This window comes from Saimiri boliviensis, chromosome 19, assembly GCF_048565385.1.
Source record: "Saimiri boliviensis isolate mSaiBol1 chromosome 19, mSaiBol1.pri, whole genome shotgun sequence".
NCBI lineage: Eukaryota > Metazoa > Chordata > Mammalia > Primates > Cebidae > Saimiri > Saimiri boliviensis.
In genome coordinates this window covers 19,678,691-19,695,258 of record NC_133467.1, presented here as the reverse complement: position 1 = coordinate 19,695,258, position 16,568 = coordinate 19,678,691, and the positions used below count along the sequence as shown (strand labels likewise).

The following is a 16,568-nucleotide window of genomic DNA, read 5'->3' as shown; positions in this document are numbered from 1 at the left end:
TATTCCAAAAGATTGTTCTTATTTAAACATCAACCTTCTTGCCTGTTTCCATATGCTTTTAGGAAAACTAAGTATTATCAATTTTTATATTCTCTGTCAATGTAATTGGTAGATATGCTTCATTGTTTTAATTTGCATTTAAAAGATTTCATGAAGTGGGGCTTTCTTTAACACTTTTATTTTAGTCATATTTTACATATTGTGACCTGTAGTGTGTTGATATCCTTGGCTCAATTTTCTGTTGGATTAGTAAGATTGTGGTATATTAGTGAAAGCAGCCATTTGTCAAATGCTGGAAATTTTTTTGCTTTTAAAAAGTATACATATTCTGTACCTTCATAGATGTTTTTAATTTATAGGTAGTAAGATTTCTTAATCTTTTTTATGGTGTCTTGAATTTGTTCTTATGTGTAGGAATTCCTTTCCCAACAAGTGTATTAAGAATTTGAAAGATTTTCTATCAGTGTTATTTCTGATTTTATTATAATCAAGATTTATGATATCCAGCAATGTCTACTTCCTTTACTCTTTTTTGTTGCATTGTGTTCCTAGATTTTCATCTCTAATTTGGCATGTACAACTTCATCAAATATTCCGAAACCTTGGCATATTATTATTTACTGTGGATCAGAATAGAGTATAAGATGGTATCATCTTGGATCCTGCTTAATTGAATACAAATTTATAAGTACCTATAATTGGTACCAGTTTATAAGTGGGCCAACTATCAGCCCTTGTTCACGTGAGGTAGTCTAAGCTGTCTTCCAGAGTAATTTTTTTTTTTTTTTTTTTTTGAGATGGGGTCTCACTCTGTCACTCAGGCTGGAGTGCAGTGGCACAGTCTCAGCTCACTGTAACTGCTGCCTCCTGGGCTCAAGTGATCCTTCCACCCCAGCCTCCTGAGTAGCTGGGACTATAGGAGTATGCCACTATGCTTGGCTGATTTTTTATAATTTTGATAGAGACAGGGTTTTACCATGTTGCCCAGGCTGGTCTGAAGCTGAAGCCCTCCTTGGCCTCCCAAAGTGCTGGGATTGCAGGCCTGAGCCATTGCACCTGACTGAGAATAATTTTTAATAGTCCCCTTTCACTGTAACAAAGTGCCTCAGTTTAAATAAAAAAATTATAAATGTTATAAAAGATAGTTGTTTACATGGAATAGTTCCTCAGGGTATTGTAATACTAAAGCTTTATTTGCTTCTATTTATATCAGTCAGTTGTTTCTATTTACATTACTTTTATAATATTTCATTTGCTTTGTCGTTCAAAATATGTTATTTTCATGATGAACTTATTACAAGCTTCATAGAGTTGCGTATGTGAGGTATTTCTAGAATAGTCATGCTACTGTGTACTCTCTTCGCCTTCCTTTTGATTTACAGAATGATGTTCACTTTTGCATTAAATGTTCCCTATAATTCTCATTTACCTAGTATTGCTTTAAAGATGATGAAGCATTTGCCTCTGCAGGTGGATGTGTTACTCGATTTTGTGGTTTGCTAAGTAATCTTAACACAGATCCCTGTGCAAGCCACTAAATGCCAATCCCTATTGTACTGTCACAGTGTTGATAAAACTTTGGTACTTGTTATCTGCCAGACAGCTTTTCAGCTATCTTACTGTATTCTCTTAGTACTTCTCCAGCCTTTTCTTATCTAGTACTGTGTCAAAGCCTATTTTATAATAGGTAAATTGTGTCTATTGTCCTTCCTTTCTTTTCTCTACTACGTCTGTTACTGGTTAAAAGGTTTACAGAGTTTAGTATTGGTCATTTTCACCACTGATTATAAACTGTAAAACCAACTCATATTCTTTCCTCAACTATTATTTTACGTTTTGAGGTGTTTTGTAAAATTGCCATATAAAAAGGCCAGTTTCAATTTTCCTTTAGTTCAAAATATCTTTTTTTATGAATACATCTTAAGAAACCTAACTTTTTTTTTTACATCTCTGGTTGTTTGTGTGTTCATATCATAATACATATGTCTCTCAGTGTTACAGTTAGGTATATGTGTTTGACCCTTAATTTTCATGTTTGTTGGTCCCATTAATAAAATTTGAGAATATCTGGTGAGTAGAACACCATATAGGAATTTCCAGTTGTGCTACCATTAGCCTTTAAACATTCCTTTTTGGAAACAGCTGTTTATTTATAGGTATTCTGAGTTTCATGTTATGTAAACTGTATATGAGATTTTCATACCAGTTTGTTTTTTAAAAATATCTAGGCACTAAAGATAAATTAATCAAGTTATTACCATTATTTTTGCAATGCATGTAATAATATCAAGAGAAGTTTGTTTTATTAAACACAGAGACACGTTTCTTGTTTTATAATATATAAATATCTACTGTAATATATAAAATAATGTTTGTTGGTTTTTGCATTTCTTCTGCAGAGAGTGATAATGAACTCTCAAGTGGAACAGGTGATGTGTCTAAGGATTGTCCTGAGAAGATCCTATATTCTTGGGGAGAATTGCTAGGAAAATGGTAAAATTTTATTTTTCATACTGAAAATTTTATATTTACAGAGTTGATGTTAATTTGTTGTATTAATCAAAATCTATGTGTTAAAATAGATTTTAAAGGATTAATATTAAAATCCATCTTAGTATCTTAATGTAGTTTAAAAACTTTAAAATACAATTTAGAGATACTCTTTATGTTTGGCTAGGTCTTCACCCCCAGTGTGGTTTTATTTAACTTACTTTTGGAAGATGTCTTTGTCTTATTATTTCACTCAGACCTTATTATTTGTCTTATTATTTCACAGTATTTAGCACAGTCAATTTTATGCTATATTGCCAATGCATTTAAATGTATACTGTTAGAGAGTTACATTTTTTAAAACCAAGTCTATTACCACTAAAGGGGGCTGTATAGTTTAGAATTTCTCTTTTACCACTGATTGTTAACTGACACAGCTTGTTTTGTTCTTTCTAACTAAAACTATTACTTTAAATTTGGGGGTATTTTATGTGGAATTACAAAAAAGTACTCTTTATATTATATTAAGTACTCTTTATATTTATGTTAAACATTTTTAAAAGGATAATTATGACTATCATATGTTAGTGTAATAAAAAAAAAAATCCTGCCTACAAAAAAATTCCTCATACTAGTATAGACATAGAAATTCAATTTATTTTTGAATATGCATATCAGATTACATGCATATAGGTAGTCCAGGGGAGACTCTAAAGTCTGGGCAGAATTTCACAGTTCAGTAGAGGAAAGAATAATTTAAACCTCCTTTATCTTTTCAAGAGATAATTGGATGATCCTTTTTTTTTTTTTTTTTTAATGAGTTTGTTTTTATTGGGGAACAGGACACAGGGTGGGGAATGTCACCTTGGGCTATGGTATGCCCCACCTCCCAGAGAATGTCTGTTTGCATTCTAATCTTCCTGAGCTTCTTTACAGAACTTTTCTTCTTCTTGGAGCTGCTCTTGCTGCTAGTAGCCTCCTCAGGTCCACTGCTGACCGGCTCCTCTTTGGAGAATTTCCTCTTTTTCTTGGAGACACTTCTGTTGCCTGCCTCTTCGGGTCATTAACTGTTTCCTCCTTGGGTGATGATTTCTTCCTCTTGGGAAGACTGGGGCTGCCAGTGGTTTCTTCAGGATCACCACTCATCAACTCCTCCTTGGAAAAAGATTTCTTTTTCTTGGGTTTGGAAAAAGAAGTAGACGGGTCTTCCATTCCATTCTCCTGAGGAACCTCCTGGGGCTTGAATGTTCCTTATGATAGTCTATATGCATCCCGAGAGTTTCCTGAGTTATAATTGAGGAAATATGTATTTATGCTTCTAACCGCTGAAAGACTCATGATTTTTCATTGTAAAATCTGGAGACTAGGTTTATCAAATTTGGACCAAAGTATTGGGCCTGTTACTATTTTTAAGGAGATAAACCCTGAATGGCCAGCTGCATCTCCTTTATTAAGGAAAGAAAATTTCATTTTATTTATCCTTACGCATATCATATAAAATGAACACATTTCAGAGAATTTATTTAACTCATTAACTAATGAATGTCAACATAAAATAATCAAAAGGGTCAGAATCTAATTTAAAGAGAATTTAATGAATAGCAAAATAATGAGCATGGACCACACAGAAATACCAACTCTAAAGGAATGCAGTCAGCCGTCCAAAGTAGGGAAGTTAAGATTTCATTTACATAGGCAGAGGAGTTTTTAGCAGGATTACAACATTATTCATACAGGGCTAGTGCATAGTTACAGCAGTTTGGTTGGTTATAGGGAAATGTTAAAAATGGTTTTTTGCCAGGTGTGGTGGCTCCCGCCTGTAATCCAAGCACCTTGGAGGCCAAGGCAGGCGGATCACCTGAGGTTGGGTGTTCAAGACCAGCCTGACCAGCATGGTGAAACCCTGTCTTTAAAAAAAAAAAAAATTTTTTTTAACATTTTTTTTACAGAGGGTGCAATAATCACAGGTTTTCTGTTATCTGGTCTAAGTGAAGCAGAATGACAAAAGGGATGTTAATCTATAACAAGGGTCTTTAATGAAGAAGGCAGGAGATTTTTGTCTATGACATCATTCAGTTCTCTCTAGCTATTGTACAAAACAAGAAAAATGAGATTTAATCTGTAATCCAAGAACAGAAGTTATAACCATATGTGACTCAGATGACAGTCACATCTCTCTCAAGACTTAAAGTGTTTTTTTTGTTTTTTTTTTGATTCCCATAGCTTTCAAGTTTTATTTTCACATGGAGCACCAGTAAGGTAGTAGAGTCAGTCAAAATAAGGATTTGATTTGAAGATTTATTTTCTTTACCTGGCAATTCATTTGCACTACCTTGAATGGGGATCATTTGCATAGCTATGGACAGTAACAGTAAACATTTGCATGGCCATTATGTTATATATGTTGAGAGTTGTAAACTAGCCTAGTCAAAGATAAACAAAGACACACACTTCTGCATTGTCACACAATTCCCAGATGTTCCAGCATTCCATTGAAATGATGTTAGTAATCTTTTTTGTCCATTTCAAAAATCTTTCACAATTTTACCCCACGCTGTGTCCAGGATCTAATTTACTCATTTGCAAGCATTGTCCACCTAAATCTAAATTTATCTCATATGTTTTTATCTATTTTATTTAAGGTTACTGTCTTCCTTTAAGAGGAACAGTTTTCTTTTTAGATGATCCTGATTTAGGGGAATTTCAATGGGCGATGAAGATGGGCAGGAGGTGAGATGGGAGAGTGTGTTCTGGTTAGAGGCAGAGGACTTTTTCAGTCTCGATCCAGGCTGGGAAACAGGAACCATGCTAAACTTTTTAAACAGAAGCATTTTAATGCAGATATTTGGCTTACATTGTGTTACAAGGTTGAGATATCAGAAAGGAGACATTACAACTGGAGTAACCCAAATAGTAGGAAACCGCTGTGGCCTATAGGACTGGAGAATAAAATGAAAGAAGTATTGTTACCAGAATCTAGGAATTCAGAAGAGGTCTTAGGAGGTGAAGTAGGGATCTCTGAAGTGGCTGCATCTTGGCTGCTTAGAATTCTGAGGATACTCATAGCAGCTAGTGTTTAGAAGGAACTGTCAGAGTAGGGGACAACTGGTTAGTTCTACACTTCTGAAGAGATACCCAGATCTTGGGGTGGGTGAGGGAAGACTGATCATTGGTGCTGGTACTTGTAGGCCTGGCTAGTATTAGTATTTTTCAGGAATTATGGTATAGGTGGTGCTGGCAATGGAATTCTTTCTTCTATTCTTCTACCTTCCAACTGTACATGATTATTACTCATTGGCAGAACCTAACCTGGAAGCTGTTGGGCAAGGGAGTTTGAGATGTGTAGTCTGCCGATTCTTAGTCCTTGCATCTTTGAGCAGAATACAGAAGGGTGGGCTTGAGGCTGATAGGCAGCAGGTAAATGACTAGAAAAGGGTAAAAGTTGGGCCTAATTACCATTTACCCATTTATCTGGGCCAATTGAATTAGGCATTTCTAATATCCACACTCTTTAGGTATTTATTAGGAGCACTGATAAATCAAGGAAAAAAAAAAACAGCACCAACAGCTTGTCGTAATCTTCTTCATCTTTGGTCTGAAAGTGTACTTTTATGGTCCAACCGTATGGATGTGATGGATAGCAGTGGATATAATGGTAGCATAGGCTTTGATACCACAGGTTGGCTTCTGTTATTAGATGGTTTCTTCCTTCCCCACTTCAAGTTATTTGCTGGGGGAAGGCTTAGGAATTTATGGACCTCAATGCACCATAGAAATAAGCAGCATGTCTCCTGTAGCAGCTGTACTCTATGGCCAGAACTTATTTTTCCCTGGTTCTTTGGTCAAGAACAGGGGCATACTCTTCCATTGTGGCTACTTCATAAAATAAGGACTGCCTTCTTACTGGATCTCTTATTACTGAGAATTGAGTGCTTACTATTTATGGACCCAACACATTCATTCTTTCTGTATAGCAAAATACAGCAATACCTAAAACTAACACCTTATACTCCAGTTGAAATTAATCAGCAACAGAGCTCTTAGATACTCTCTATATAGGTATTGTGGAAACTAATTTTCTTTGGATAAGATGTTTCTTCTTGTCCATAATTTACTCTCAGAGACAAAATAATTTCAACTTGATAAGATCTATGGGAGGAGAATATAATTTAATGGGGAAAAAAATACATTATGCTAAAACTCAGAACTGGATTAGAGTTCCAGTAGTAGTGCTAACTTGATAGGTAGCTTGCATAAGTGATTTAGCCTTTTTGGGTTCCGTTTTTCCAGTGAAGCGTTTATAAACTTGTTCATACATGATGCTTTGTCTTTCAGAAATAGAATAACGTTTGCAAAGTTTCATTTTGTTTTACTTTTTCCTAGCCCTTAGATTGAGAAAATACCTTAATTTTTACTGTGTCTTTTTATGGTTTGGAATTATATCACCATTCTTGAGGAATTTACAGTAACAGTCTGGACTCTTTCATTTAAGAGAATATGCACAGACATCACACTTTCTTGATTCTTAGATGAAAGTTAGTTAAAAGTCCACATGTTCATTGGGAGAAATGGGAAGGTGAGAATAGTTGGGAAGAGAAGTAGAGGCAGACATCGTCTTTTTGATTTTAAATTATTTATCCATAACCTTTCTACCTGGCAATTAATATTCTAAAATTATAAACAAAATTTAAAATAGAAAAAATATTTTGCTTTTCTTTTTTGCCTTCGCATGCCCTTATTTCAAAATAGATTTAAAATTCATGGCATATTATACTAGAAAACAAGTCTGTCAATGATCTAAGCTTCTATCTTTAGATACCAGGAAAAAGAAAATTAAACCCAAAGCAAGCAGAAGCAAGGAAATAAGAACAGAAATAAATGGAATTGAGAAGAACACTACAGAAAATCAGTCAGAATGTGATTTTTTTTTTTTGATGGAGTCTCACTCTGTCATGCATGCTGGAGTGCAGTGGCACGATCTCGGCTCACTGCAACCTCTGCCTTCCAGGTTCAAGCGATTCTCCTGCCTCAGCCTCCTGAGTAGCTGGGACTATGGGCATCTGCCACCATGCCCCACTGATTTTTGTATTTTTTAGTAGAGATAGGTTTTCACCATATTGTTCAGGATGGTCTCTAATTCCTGACTTCTGGTGATCTGCCCGCCTTGGTCTCCCAAAGTGCTGGGATTACAGTGAAGCTGATTTTTATAAAGATTAATATATTTGATAAACATCTAACTAGACTGATCAGGAAAAGGAAGAGAGAAAACACAGATGCAAGAATCATCTGTAATCATCATTACAGATCACTGCAGACATTACAAGGGTATAAAAGAATATTATAAGCAACTCATTGCCTATAAATTTAGAAGCTTAGGTGAAATTGACAAACTCTTGAAAGTCATAAATTGCCAAAGCTTACTTGAAGTAAATAACCTGAATAGTCCTATATTAGTTGACAAAATTGAATTCATAGGTTAAAAGTTTTCAATAGAGAAAACTTGAGACCAAACTGGCAAATTCTACTAAATATTTAAGAAAAAAAATAAGGCCGGGTGCAGTGGCTCATGCCCATAATACCAGCATTTTGGGAGGCCAAGGAAAGCAGATCACTTGAGGTCAGGAGTTTGAGAACAGCCACAGTTGTGTTGGCCAGGCTGTTCTCAAACTCAGAATACCAACAAAGTTAGCCAGGCCTGGTGGTATGCACCTGTAATCCCAGCTGCTCGGGAAGCTGAGGCACAAGAATTGCCTGAATCTAGGGGCAGAGGTTATAGTGAGCCAAGATTGCACCACTGCACTCCAGCCTGAGCAACAGAGCAAGACTCTGTCTCAAAATAAATAAATAAAGAAAAAGAAAGAATATACATTTTACACAAACTTGTCCAGAATACACAAGAGAAGGTGATAGTTTCCAACTAATTTATGTCACTTGCTTACCATATCAAAACCAGAAGAAAATATTACAAAAAAGAAAATTGCAGACCAGTATCCCTCATGAATATAGACTAAAAAATCCTCAACAAGTCCTAGCATATCAAATCCAACAATATGTAAATTTTAAAAAGGATAATGTAGCATGAGTATGTGGGATGTATTTTGGGAATGCAAGTCTCCTTTGATGTTTGAAAATAAATCAGTGTTACTCACTTATATCAATAGGCTAAAGAAGAAAAACCATATAATCATTTCAATAGATGCAAAAAAAGCATTTGACCAAATTTAGCATTCATTCTTGATAAATTTGACCAAATTTAGCATTCATTCATGATTAAAAAAACAAAACAGGAAAAACCTCTTAGCAAGCTAGGAATACAAGGGAGCTCTTAATCTGATAAAAAGTACTTATGAAAAACCTACAGCTAACATTTAACTTAAGAATGACAGATTCCAAGATTAGGAATAAGATAGGGATATCTACTGTCATGACTCTTACTCAACATAGTATTAGAGGTCTTACTGAGTGCAGTAGGCAAGAAAAGAAATAAAAGACAAAAGAGATTGGAAAGGAACATATAACGTTGTCTCTATTTGCAGAGATGTGATTGTCTGTGTAGGAAACCCCAAGGAATCTATAAAACAAACAAAAAACTCTTAGATCTAATGAATTTTACAGTGTTAAAAGATACAAGCTCAATATGTGCACATCAGTTTTATTTTTAAATATTAGCAATGAAAAACTGGAACTAGACATTTTGAAACAAAAAAGCACTATAAAAGAAAACCATGAAATAGGCAGAAATCTAACGAACTGTGAGCTAGGTATATACTTGGACATAATTGAAAACAGCAATCAAAGAAATCAAAGAAGAGAGAAATAAATGAAGATATATATCATGTTCATGGAATGAAAGTCTCAGTATTGTTAAGATTTCAGTTCTTCCCAAACTCATCTTAAAATTAGTGCAATTTCAATAAAAATATATCAGCAGACTTTTTGGTAGCAACCAACAAGCTGATTTTAAAATTTATATAGAAAGAGTAACTAGAAGAGCCAAAACAATGTTGAAAGTGAAGAACAAAATAGAAAGACATACTACCTGATTTCTAGGTTTATTGTGGAGCTACAATAATCAAGAGTATTGATACAAGGATAGACACTGAAAATTGTGGCACAGAACAGAGTTCAGAAATAGAGCCACACAATCTAAAGAGACGTTTTCTAAAGAAGACATACAGATGGCCAAGTAGCACATAAAAAGATGGTCAATATCATTAAGTATCTGGGAAATGCCAATCAAAGCTACAGTGAGATACCACTTCATACCCACTACGATGTCAATAATCACAAAGACAGATAATAGCAAATGTTGGCAAGGATGTGGAGAAATTGAAAGTGTAGCATAGCAACTGAAACACTCATATGTTACTGGTGGAAATTCAAAATGGTGCAGCCATTTTGGAAAATAGCCTGGTATTTGTCATAAAGTTGAAAATACTTTTTATGCTACCCAGCAATTCCAGTCCCACTGCTGTGTATTTACCAAAGTGAAATTGAAACCTGTATGTGAATGTTTTTGATAGCTTTGTTCATAATTGCCTCAAACTGCAAACAACCCAAATGTCCTTCAGAAGTAAATGGATCAACCAACTGTGGTATATTCATTTTATGGAATACTACTGAGCAGTTAAAAGAATGAACTGATAGACATCACAACTGATGGATCTCAATTGCATCATGTTAAGTGACATAGCCAAAGTCAAGTGACTTAATACTATGTTATTCTATTTGTGTGAATTCTAGAAAAGCCAAAACTGTCATAATAGGAAGCATGTCGGTAGTTGTCAAGGACTGGTGATATTGACTACAAGAGGGTCCAGGGGATTTGGGTGTGGTGGGAATGATGGAAGTATCCTATATCTTGGTTATGGTGGTGGTCACACATCTATATGCATTTGTCAAAACTCACAGAATTGTATACTAAAATCATGAGTTTTACTCTGTTTAACTTGTGCTTTAAATAAATGGGAAGTCCAGAGTCTTGACTGCTAGTAGTTATTGAAGCCAAAATAGTATCACTAAATCAAAAAAAGAAAAGGAAAAAAAATGAAATGTATGTCTTATACATAGATGGCTATTTGAAGTGTGTTCTTTTCTCTTGTCAGAACAGTTCTTTCATTATACCTTCATACTCATTTTTCTGTCTTTATTTTGTAGTATTTATTATAGGGCTCTGTCTTAACTAACTTTTCTCTTCTTACCCTGCAAAGTTGCGTTAAATGCATGTGACCTCCTTAAAGTCACTGTTGTTTTAGAGACATCTGCAGTGCCTAGAGTATAGTAGGTACTCAGTTCGTATTTATTGACTGAATTTTTGATTGAAATATCTCTGACCATTACAGATTTCTGTCCAATTTTATGAACATTTTGTATATCTGTATTTGGTAGTTAATTATTTTTGTCTTCCATAATTTTTAATAAATCTAAGTTGTAATATTCTGTTAGATTATACATAGATTCATTTGTCTTATATCTGGCTTCATCTTGAATCCTGGGACTGTTACTTGACTAATTTGTGTCTTGATCATGTCATGGTGAGATATTTTGATTTAAACATTTTAAAGATATCATTCTGATTGCCGAATGAAAAATGAATTTTAAGGGGACAAAGATGGAAGTAGGCAGAATAGTTAGAATGCTATTGTAAATAATCCAGGGGAAAGATAATGATATGTTGCACCAGGCTGGTAGAAGAAGGTGACATCCAATCAAATTCTGAATATATTTTAAGAGACAGCTGATAGTATTTGCTTGTTTTCTGTGTGGCCTGAGAAAAATAAATAACTGACCACTGATGTCAGTTTTTGGCTTGAGCTACTAGAAGACTTGCTGTTTACCCAAATATAGGAGAAGAAGAGAGATTTGGAGGATAAAACCAAGATTTTGGAGATGTTGAGATGCATTTTAGACATCCAAGTGACTATGTCCATTAGTCAATTATATGTTACATATAACGCTGAGTTTAAGGGAAAGATAGGGAAGGAAATATGAGCTTGGGAGTCATTAGTATATAGATAGTTTTTAAAGTGGTTAGAGTGAAATGGGCGAGATTACTTAGGGAGTGAGTTTAGATAAACACATCATCCAAAGACTGCACCCTGGACCACTCCAGTGTTTGGGAGTTGGAAATATATAGATAGTTTTTAAAGTGGTTAGAGTGAAATGGGCGAGATTACTTAGGGAATGAGTTTAGATAAACACGTCATCCAAAGACTGCACCCTGGACCACTCCAGTGTTTGAGAGTTGGAAATACGAGCAGGATCATGCAGAGGAGCCCAAGAAAGCACAACCAGTGAGGTAGGAGAAGAATCAAGACAGAAATCAAGTTAACTGAGTCTATCAAGAAGGAGACAGTAATCAAGTACTGATAGGTGAAGTCCCATGAATCCTAGATTTCCATTGGGTTCACCAATTTAGGTGTCACTGGTGATCTTAAGAGCAGTTTTAATGGAGAGGCAGGAATGAAAGCCCAGTTGGATTGGAAATCAGCAGCTAAAGATAGCTCTTTTTTTTTTTTTGGGACAGAGTTTCGCTCTTGTTACCCAGGCTGGAGTGCAATGGCGCGATCTCGGCTCACCGCAACCTCCGCCTCCTGGGTTCAGGCAATTCTCCTGCCTCAGCCTCCTGAGTAGCTGGGATTACAGGCACGCGCCACCATGCCCAGCTAGTTTTTTGTATTTTTAGTAGAGACAGGGTTTCACCATGTTGACCAGGATGGTCTCGATCTCTTGACCTCGTGATCCACCCGCCTCAGCCTCCCAAAGTGCTGGGATTATAGGCTTGAGCCACCGCGCCCGGCAAAGATAGCTCTTAAAAATAATTTTGCTATAAAGAGATGACAGGAAATGAGGACACGTTAGTAAGTGGATGTGGGCTGAAAGTTTTTTATTAAAATGGGCAATATAACATGTTTGTATGTTGTTGGAAAGGATGTTGTAGAGAAAATCTGCTAGTGTCAGAGGGAGAGAACATAATTTTAGGAGAAGCTGATAAATAGACAAGAGAAGATGTATATATTGACTGGTGGAGGGGTTGAATTTAGGGTAGAGATAGCTCATTGTAATAGAAGGAAAGGTGAGGTGTGACTACAAAGGTAATAACTGACACCTAAGTGTACTTACTATGTGCCAGGTTCTATTCTAAGCACTCTCCATGTGTTAGTGAACTTAATCATTGCAGCAGCTCTTGGAGGTAGGTACTATTATTATCTTCATTTTAGAGATGAGAAAACTGAGGCATAGCTATGTTGGGTAGCTAGTATAAAAATACATGAAACATAATGGCAGCAAGTAAGTAACTTGCTCAATGTCTCACATCTGATAAGTAATTTGCCATGATCATATAGCTAGTAAATGACAGAGCCACTGTTTGAATCGAGACACTCTGGCTTTAGAGTCAGAACTTTTTGTTTGATTGTTTGTTTGTTTGTTTGAGATGGAGTTTCACTCTTGTTGCCCAGGCTGGAGTACAGTGGTGACCCTGGCTCACTGCAACCTCTGCCTCCTGGGTTCAAGTAATTTTCCTGCCTCAGCTTCCCAGGTGGCTGGAATTATAGGCACGTGCCACCATGCCCTGCTGATTTTTGTACTTTTAGTAGAGACAGGGTTTTGCCATGTTGGCCAGGCTAGTCTCCAACTCCTGACCTCAGGTGATCCACCAGCCTTGTCCTCCCAAAGTGCTGTGATTACAGGTGTGATCCACTGCACCCGGCCATTAGAGCCAGAATGTTTTTAACCAGGTGGGCAGGCTGCCATTACCTACCTAAATATACATAGGTTGCTAGATTCATTTTTATAAGAACATGTGGGAGTTCCAGTGAGTGAGTGAATAAACTAGGAAAATTGATACCCAGGTAGTACTTGAAGCTTCTAATCATGAGTTTAAAGAGAATGAGAATGCAGTATGGTGGGTAAGAAAACAAAATATTTTGATGACTAAATAAACAACCAAATAGAGATCTCCACTCAATTTCTAAAATGCAAGATTTATCACTTGCTTCAATATAAATTTATGAGGCATCATCTTAGGCTCTTAGAGATACATAGAAAACAACATAGTTTCTACCTTTGAGGTTTATAATCAGTGTGGGTGGGAATGCATACTCATAAGAGATTATAATGTAACAAACACTGAGGCTGTTTCAAATTTCTTTCCCATTTTTTTCCTGTAAAATGATAAGTACATTCATTCATTCAACTTTTAAATTTTAATCATCTACTGTTTCTTAGGGACTTTAATGGACAGGGCTGATTTAAGGATGAGTGAGAGATAGTTTCTGCCGTCAAGGTTTACCATGTTATAGAGGCATGTAGACCTTTAAACACAAAATTTTGATGTAATGAATGAATTCTTCTATAAGCATTGTAAACCTAATGGAAATTTTTGAGTGTGCATTGAAGTAAAATAATACAGTGAAGCCTCATATGCCCACTGCCCAACTTCAATAATTATCAACATAAAGACAATATTCAATAAATTTCTTTAAGCTGAGATTCCCATTGGTTTTTTGTTTTGTTTTGTTTTGGAAGGTAATATTGGAGTACGAAGAACACTGATTAACAGAGAAACTAATTGGGAGGTAATTGCATGGGTTGATAATATCTGTAGCAAACTCACAGACCCTATATATGGAGAGGAGGCTCCAAATGGAAAAAGACTTTTGAGGTAGAATTGACATAGTTTCTCAGCTGAAATTCAGCATACATTGTTTTCAGAAATAAAATATTTCTAATAACCTTATTAATGGACTTTAAGAAATTATTTAGAAGTCTGAGGGAACTGTTTTTAAAAAAACTAAGATAATTGATTCTTAGACCTTTAGAAAATTTGTTGGCCCTTTTACAATTCAAATTTTTTTATTTGGATCATTAAAATTATGTCATGATATGAAAAAGTTAACATTTGCGCAAACTACAGAAGTATAAACTGTCTTTTATACAAGGATTGTCAAAATTTTTTAATTGTGCTCAGAATTTCTTTTTGAAACATTTGATTTAGAAACTTCCTAAGTCTCAGGAATAATATGTAGGCATTTACATAAAGACATTTTGGTGATTTATGTAGGTAAACCACCTGTCACATGGAGCCCTGCGCTTTGTGCTTTGGGGAAATATATAAACATATTTTTTTGAGACACAGTCTCACTCTGTTGCTAGGCTGGAGTGCAGTGGTACAATCTCGGCTCACTACAACATCCGCCTCCTGGGTTCAAGTGATTCTCTTGCCTCAGCCTCCTGAGTAACTGGTATTGCAGGCACACACCACCAGGCCCAGCTGATTTTTGTGTTTTTGGTAGAGACGGGGTTTCTTCATATTGGCCAGGATGGTCTTCATCTCTTAACTTTGTTAACCATTCGCCTCAGCCTCCCAAAGTGCTGGGATTACAGGCATGAGCCACCGTACCCGGCCTGGGGAAATATTTTTTAAAGTGTTGAGACAGTGTGTATTCTCAATGAAATTTTAAATGTATTTGGAAATATTTTGAACTTAAACAGCTAGATCATTCTATTAAAAAAGCAAAACATGAACAAAGTCAGAATTCACATAATTAAATGTGCTATCCGAAAGATGTAAAAGAAAAATATTTAAATACTAATTTGAAATAATTAGAAAAAATAAAAATAATATAGAAAATAAAACTAAAAGCAGACAGTATATAAAGTTCAGTAATGGAGATCTTTATAACAAATTGGAGTTAAAGGTATATTGAAGAAATAACCTCATGAAAAAAGCAAGTGGGCTAAAGAAATAAAGGTTGAGAGAGAGAGAGAGAGAGAGAGAGAGAGGAAAAAAAAAACATTTGTGATGAGAGAACTTGTAAAAACAAAACTAAGTGTTAGCAAGATTTCTTTTATATGTTGAATATGTTCAGAATGGTAGTGGTGATGATTTAACTACTAGTTATTTAAAAGATTTAAGGAATAAGGTAGAATAATATCTGGATAACTGCTTCAGGGTTTGAAATAGGTGGAAAACTTGAAAAAGTTTAAAGACCAAAAAAAAAAAAAAAAAGGTAATGCTCACTGTGACTCCTTAGTCGTAAGTCAACTTTTATCAGGAAGAATATTATGCAGGAAGATTTTCTAACCAAAAAAAACTCAGTGAACATCAGAGGAAAAAATTGGGTATTGGATTATTACATCAGGTAAAATCACCTTCAAATCAGTCATTCTGTTTATTGAATATGAGAAAATTGATACATATTTAATAGGCATTTTAATTATATTTTTGTGGCTATTCATTACTTATCAGAGTGGGAAAATGTATTTGAACCAGTATGCTTTTCATCTTCATAATGACCTTTATCTTTTTTTTTTGAAACATTTCTTAATGTAGGTATAATATATAACTTCTCTGTATCTAGTGCTCATTATTGTGGGCTGGAGAAATCTCCAGCCTTTCTTGGTGCTACCTCATCTTTTAACTTCAGTTGTAGTTCTTTTGTTTTCTGGAGACAACTTTTTCAAATGGGTCTTGATGCTGCTGTCATATTCTCATATCTAGTAGCCACCTACTTCTGCCTCCCCTCGATCAAAATTGCTCCAATTCCATTGGTGACATTTCACTGGTCACATTCAATGACTTTTATCCCCCTCATCTCTTGCTTTTTCTGCTGTTTTTGTTAGAAATAGCACTTCCCCTTTGAAATTTTATCTTCCAGTAGACACCTTTAAAAGTAGAGTTCTTACATGCCTAAGTCATTTCAGGAAAATCCTCTTTGAAAGCAAAGAAAGTCTACTAGATGAGTCCATGACATTTTTTTATCCTATTAAATTCAATGAGAATGTTTGCTTCTAAAAAAGAATTCTTTTTTGTTTAGCTTTAGTAATTGACATACTCATTTTATTTCGTAATTATATTCATTCCTTTATCAAAAATGTATTTAATACCTTTTATATGCTGGGCACTGTTCTAGGTATTTAAGATATATAAGTAAAGAAGACAAATATTCTTACCCTTGTGGAGTTTCTATTAGTCCATTAAAACCTAGCCAATTACTGTATGATTAATACATAATTGGTTTGTGTGTGACTTTAAAAATAATTGTATTAGGTATCCATCTTGTTTCTAGGGTAGA

At 35.1% G+C, this 16,568-nt stretch overlaps 1 protein-coding gene across 9 annotated transcripts in view; it reads left to right on the top strand.

The window, feature by feature from the left end:
• RABGAP1L (RAB GTPase activating protein 1 like) overlaps positions 1-16,568 on the top strand; it is a 709,048-nt gene that overhangs the window by 177,929 nt on the left and 514,551 nt on the right. For all 9 annotated transcript variants that reach the window (XM_074390018.1, XM_010336102.3, XM_074390015.1 and 6 more), the window contains one exon: positions 2,400-2,493. In XM_074390018.1, the coding sequence (XP_074246119.1) occupies positions 2,400-2,493 (94 nt within the window). The remainder of the gene's footprint in view (positions 1-2,399; positions 2,494-16,568) is intronic.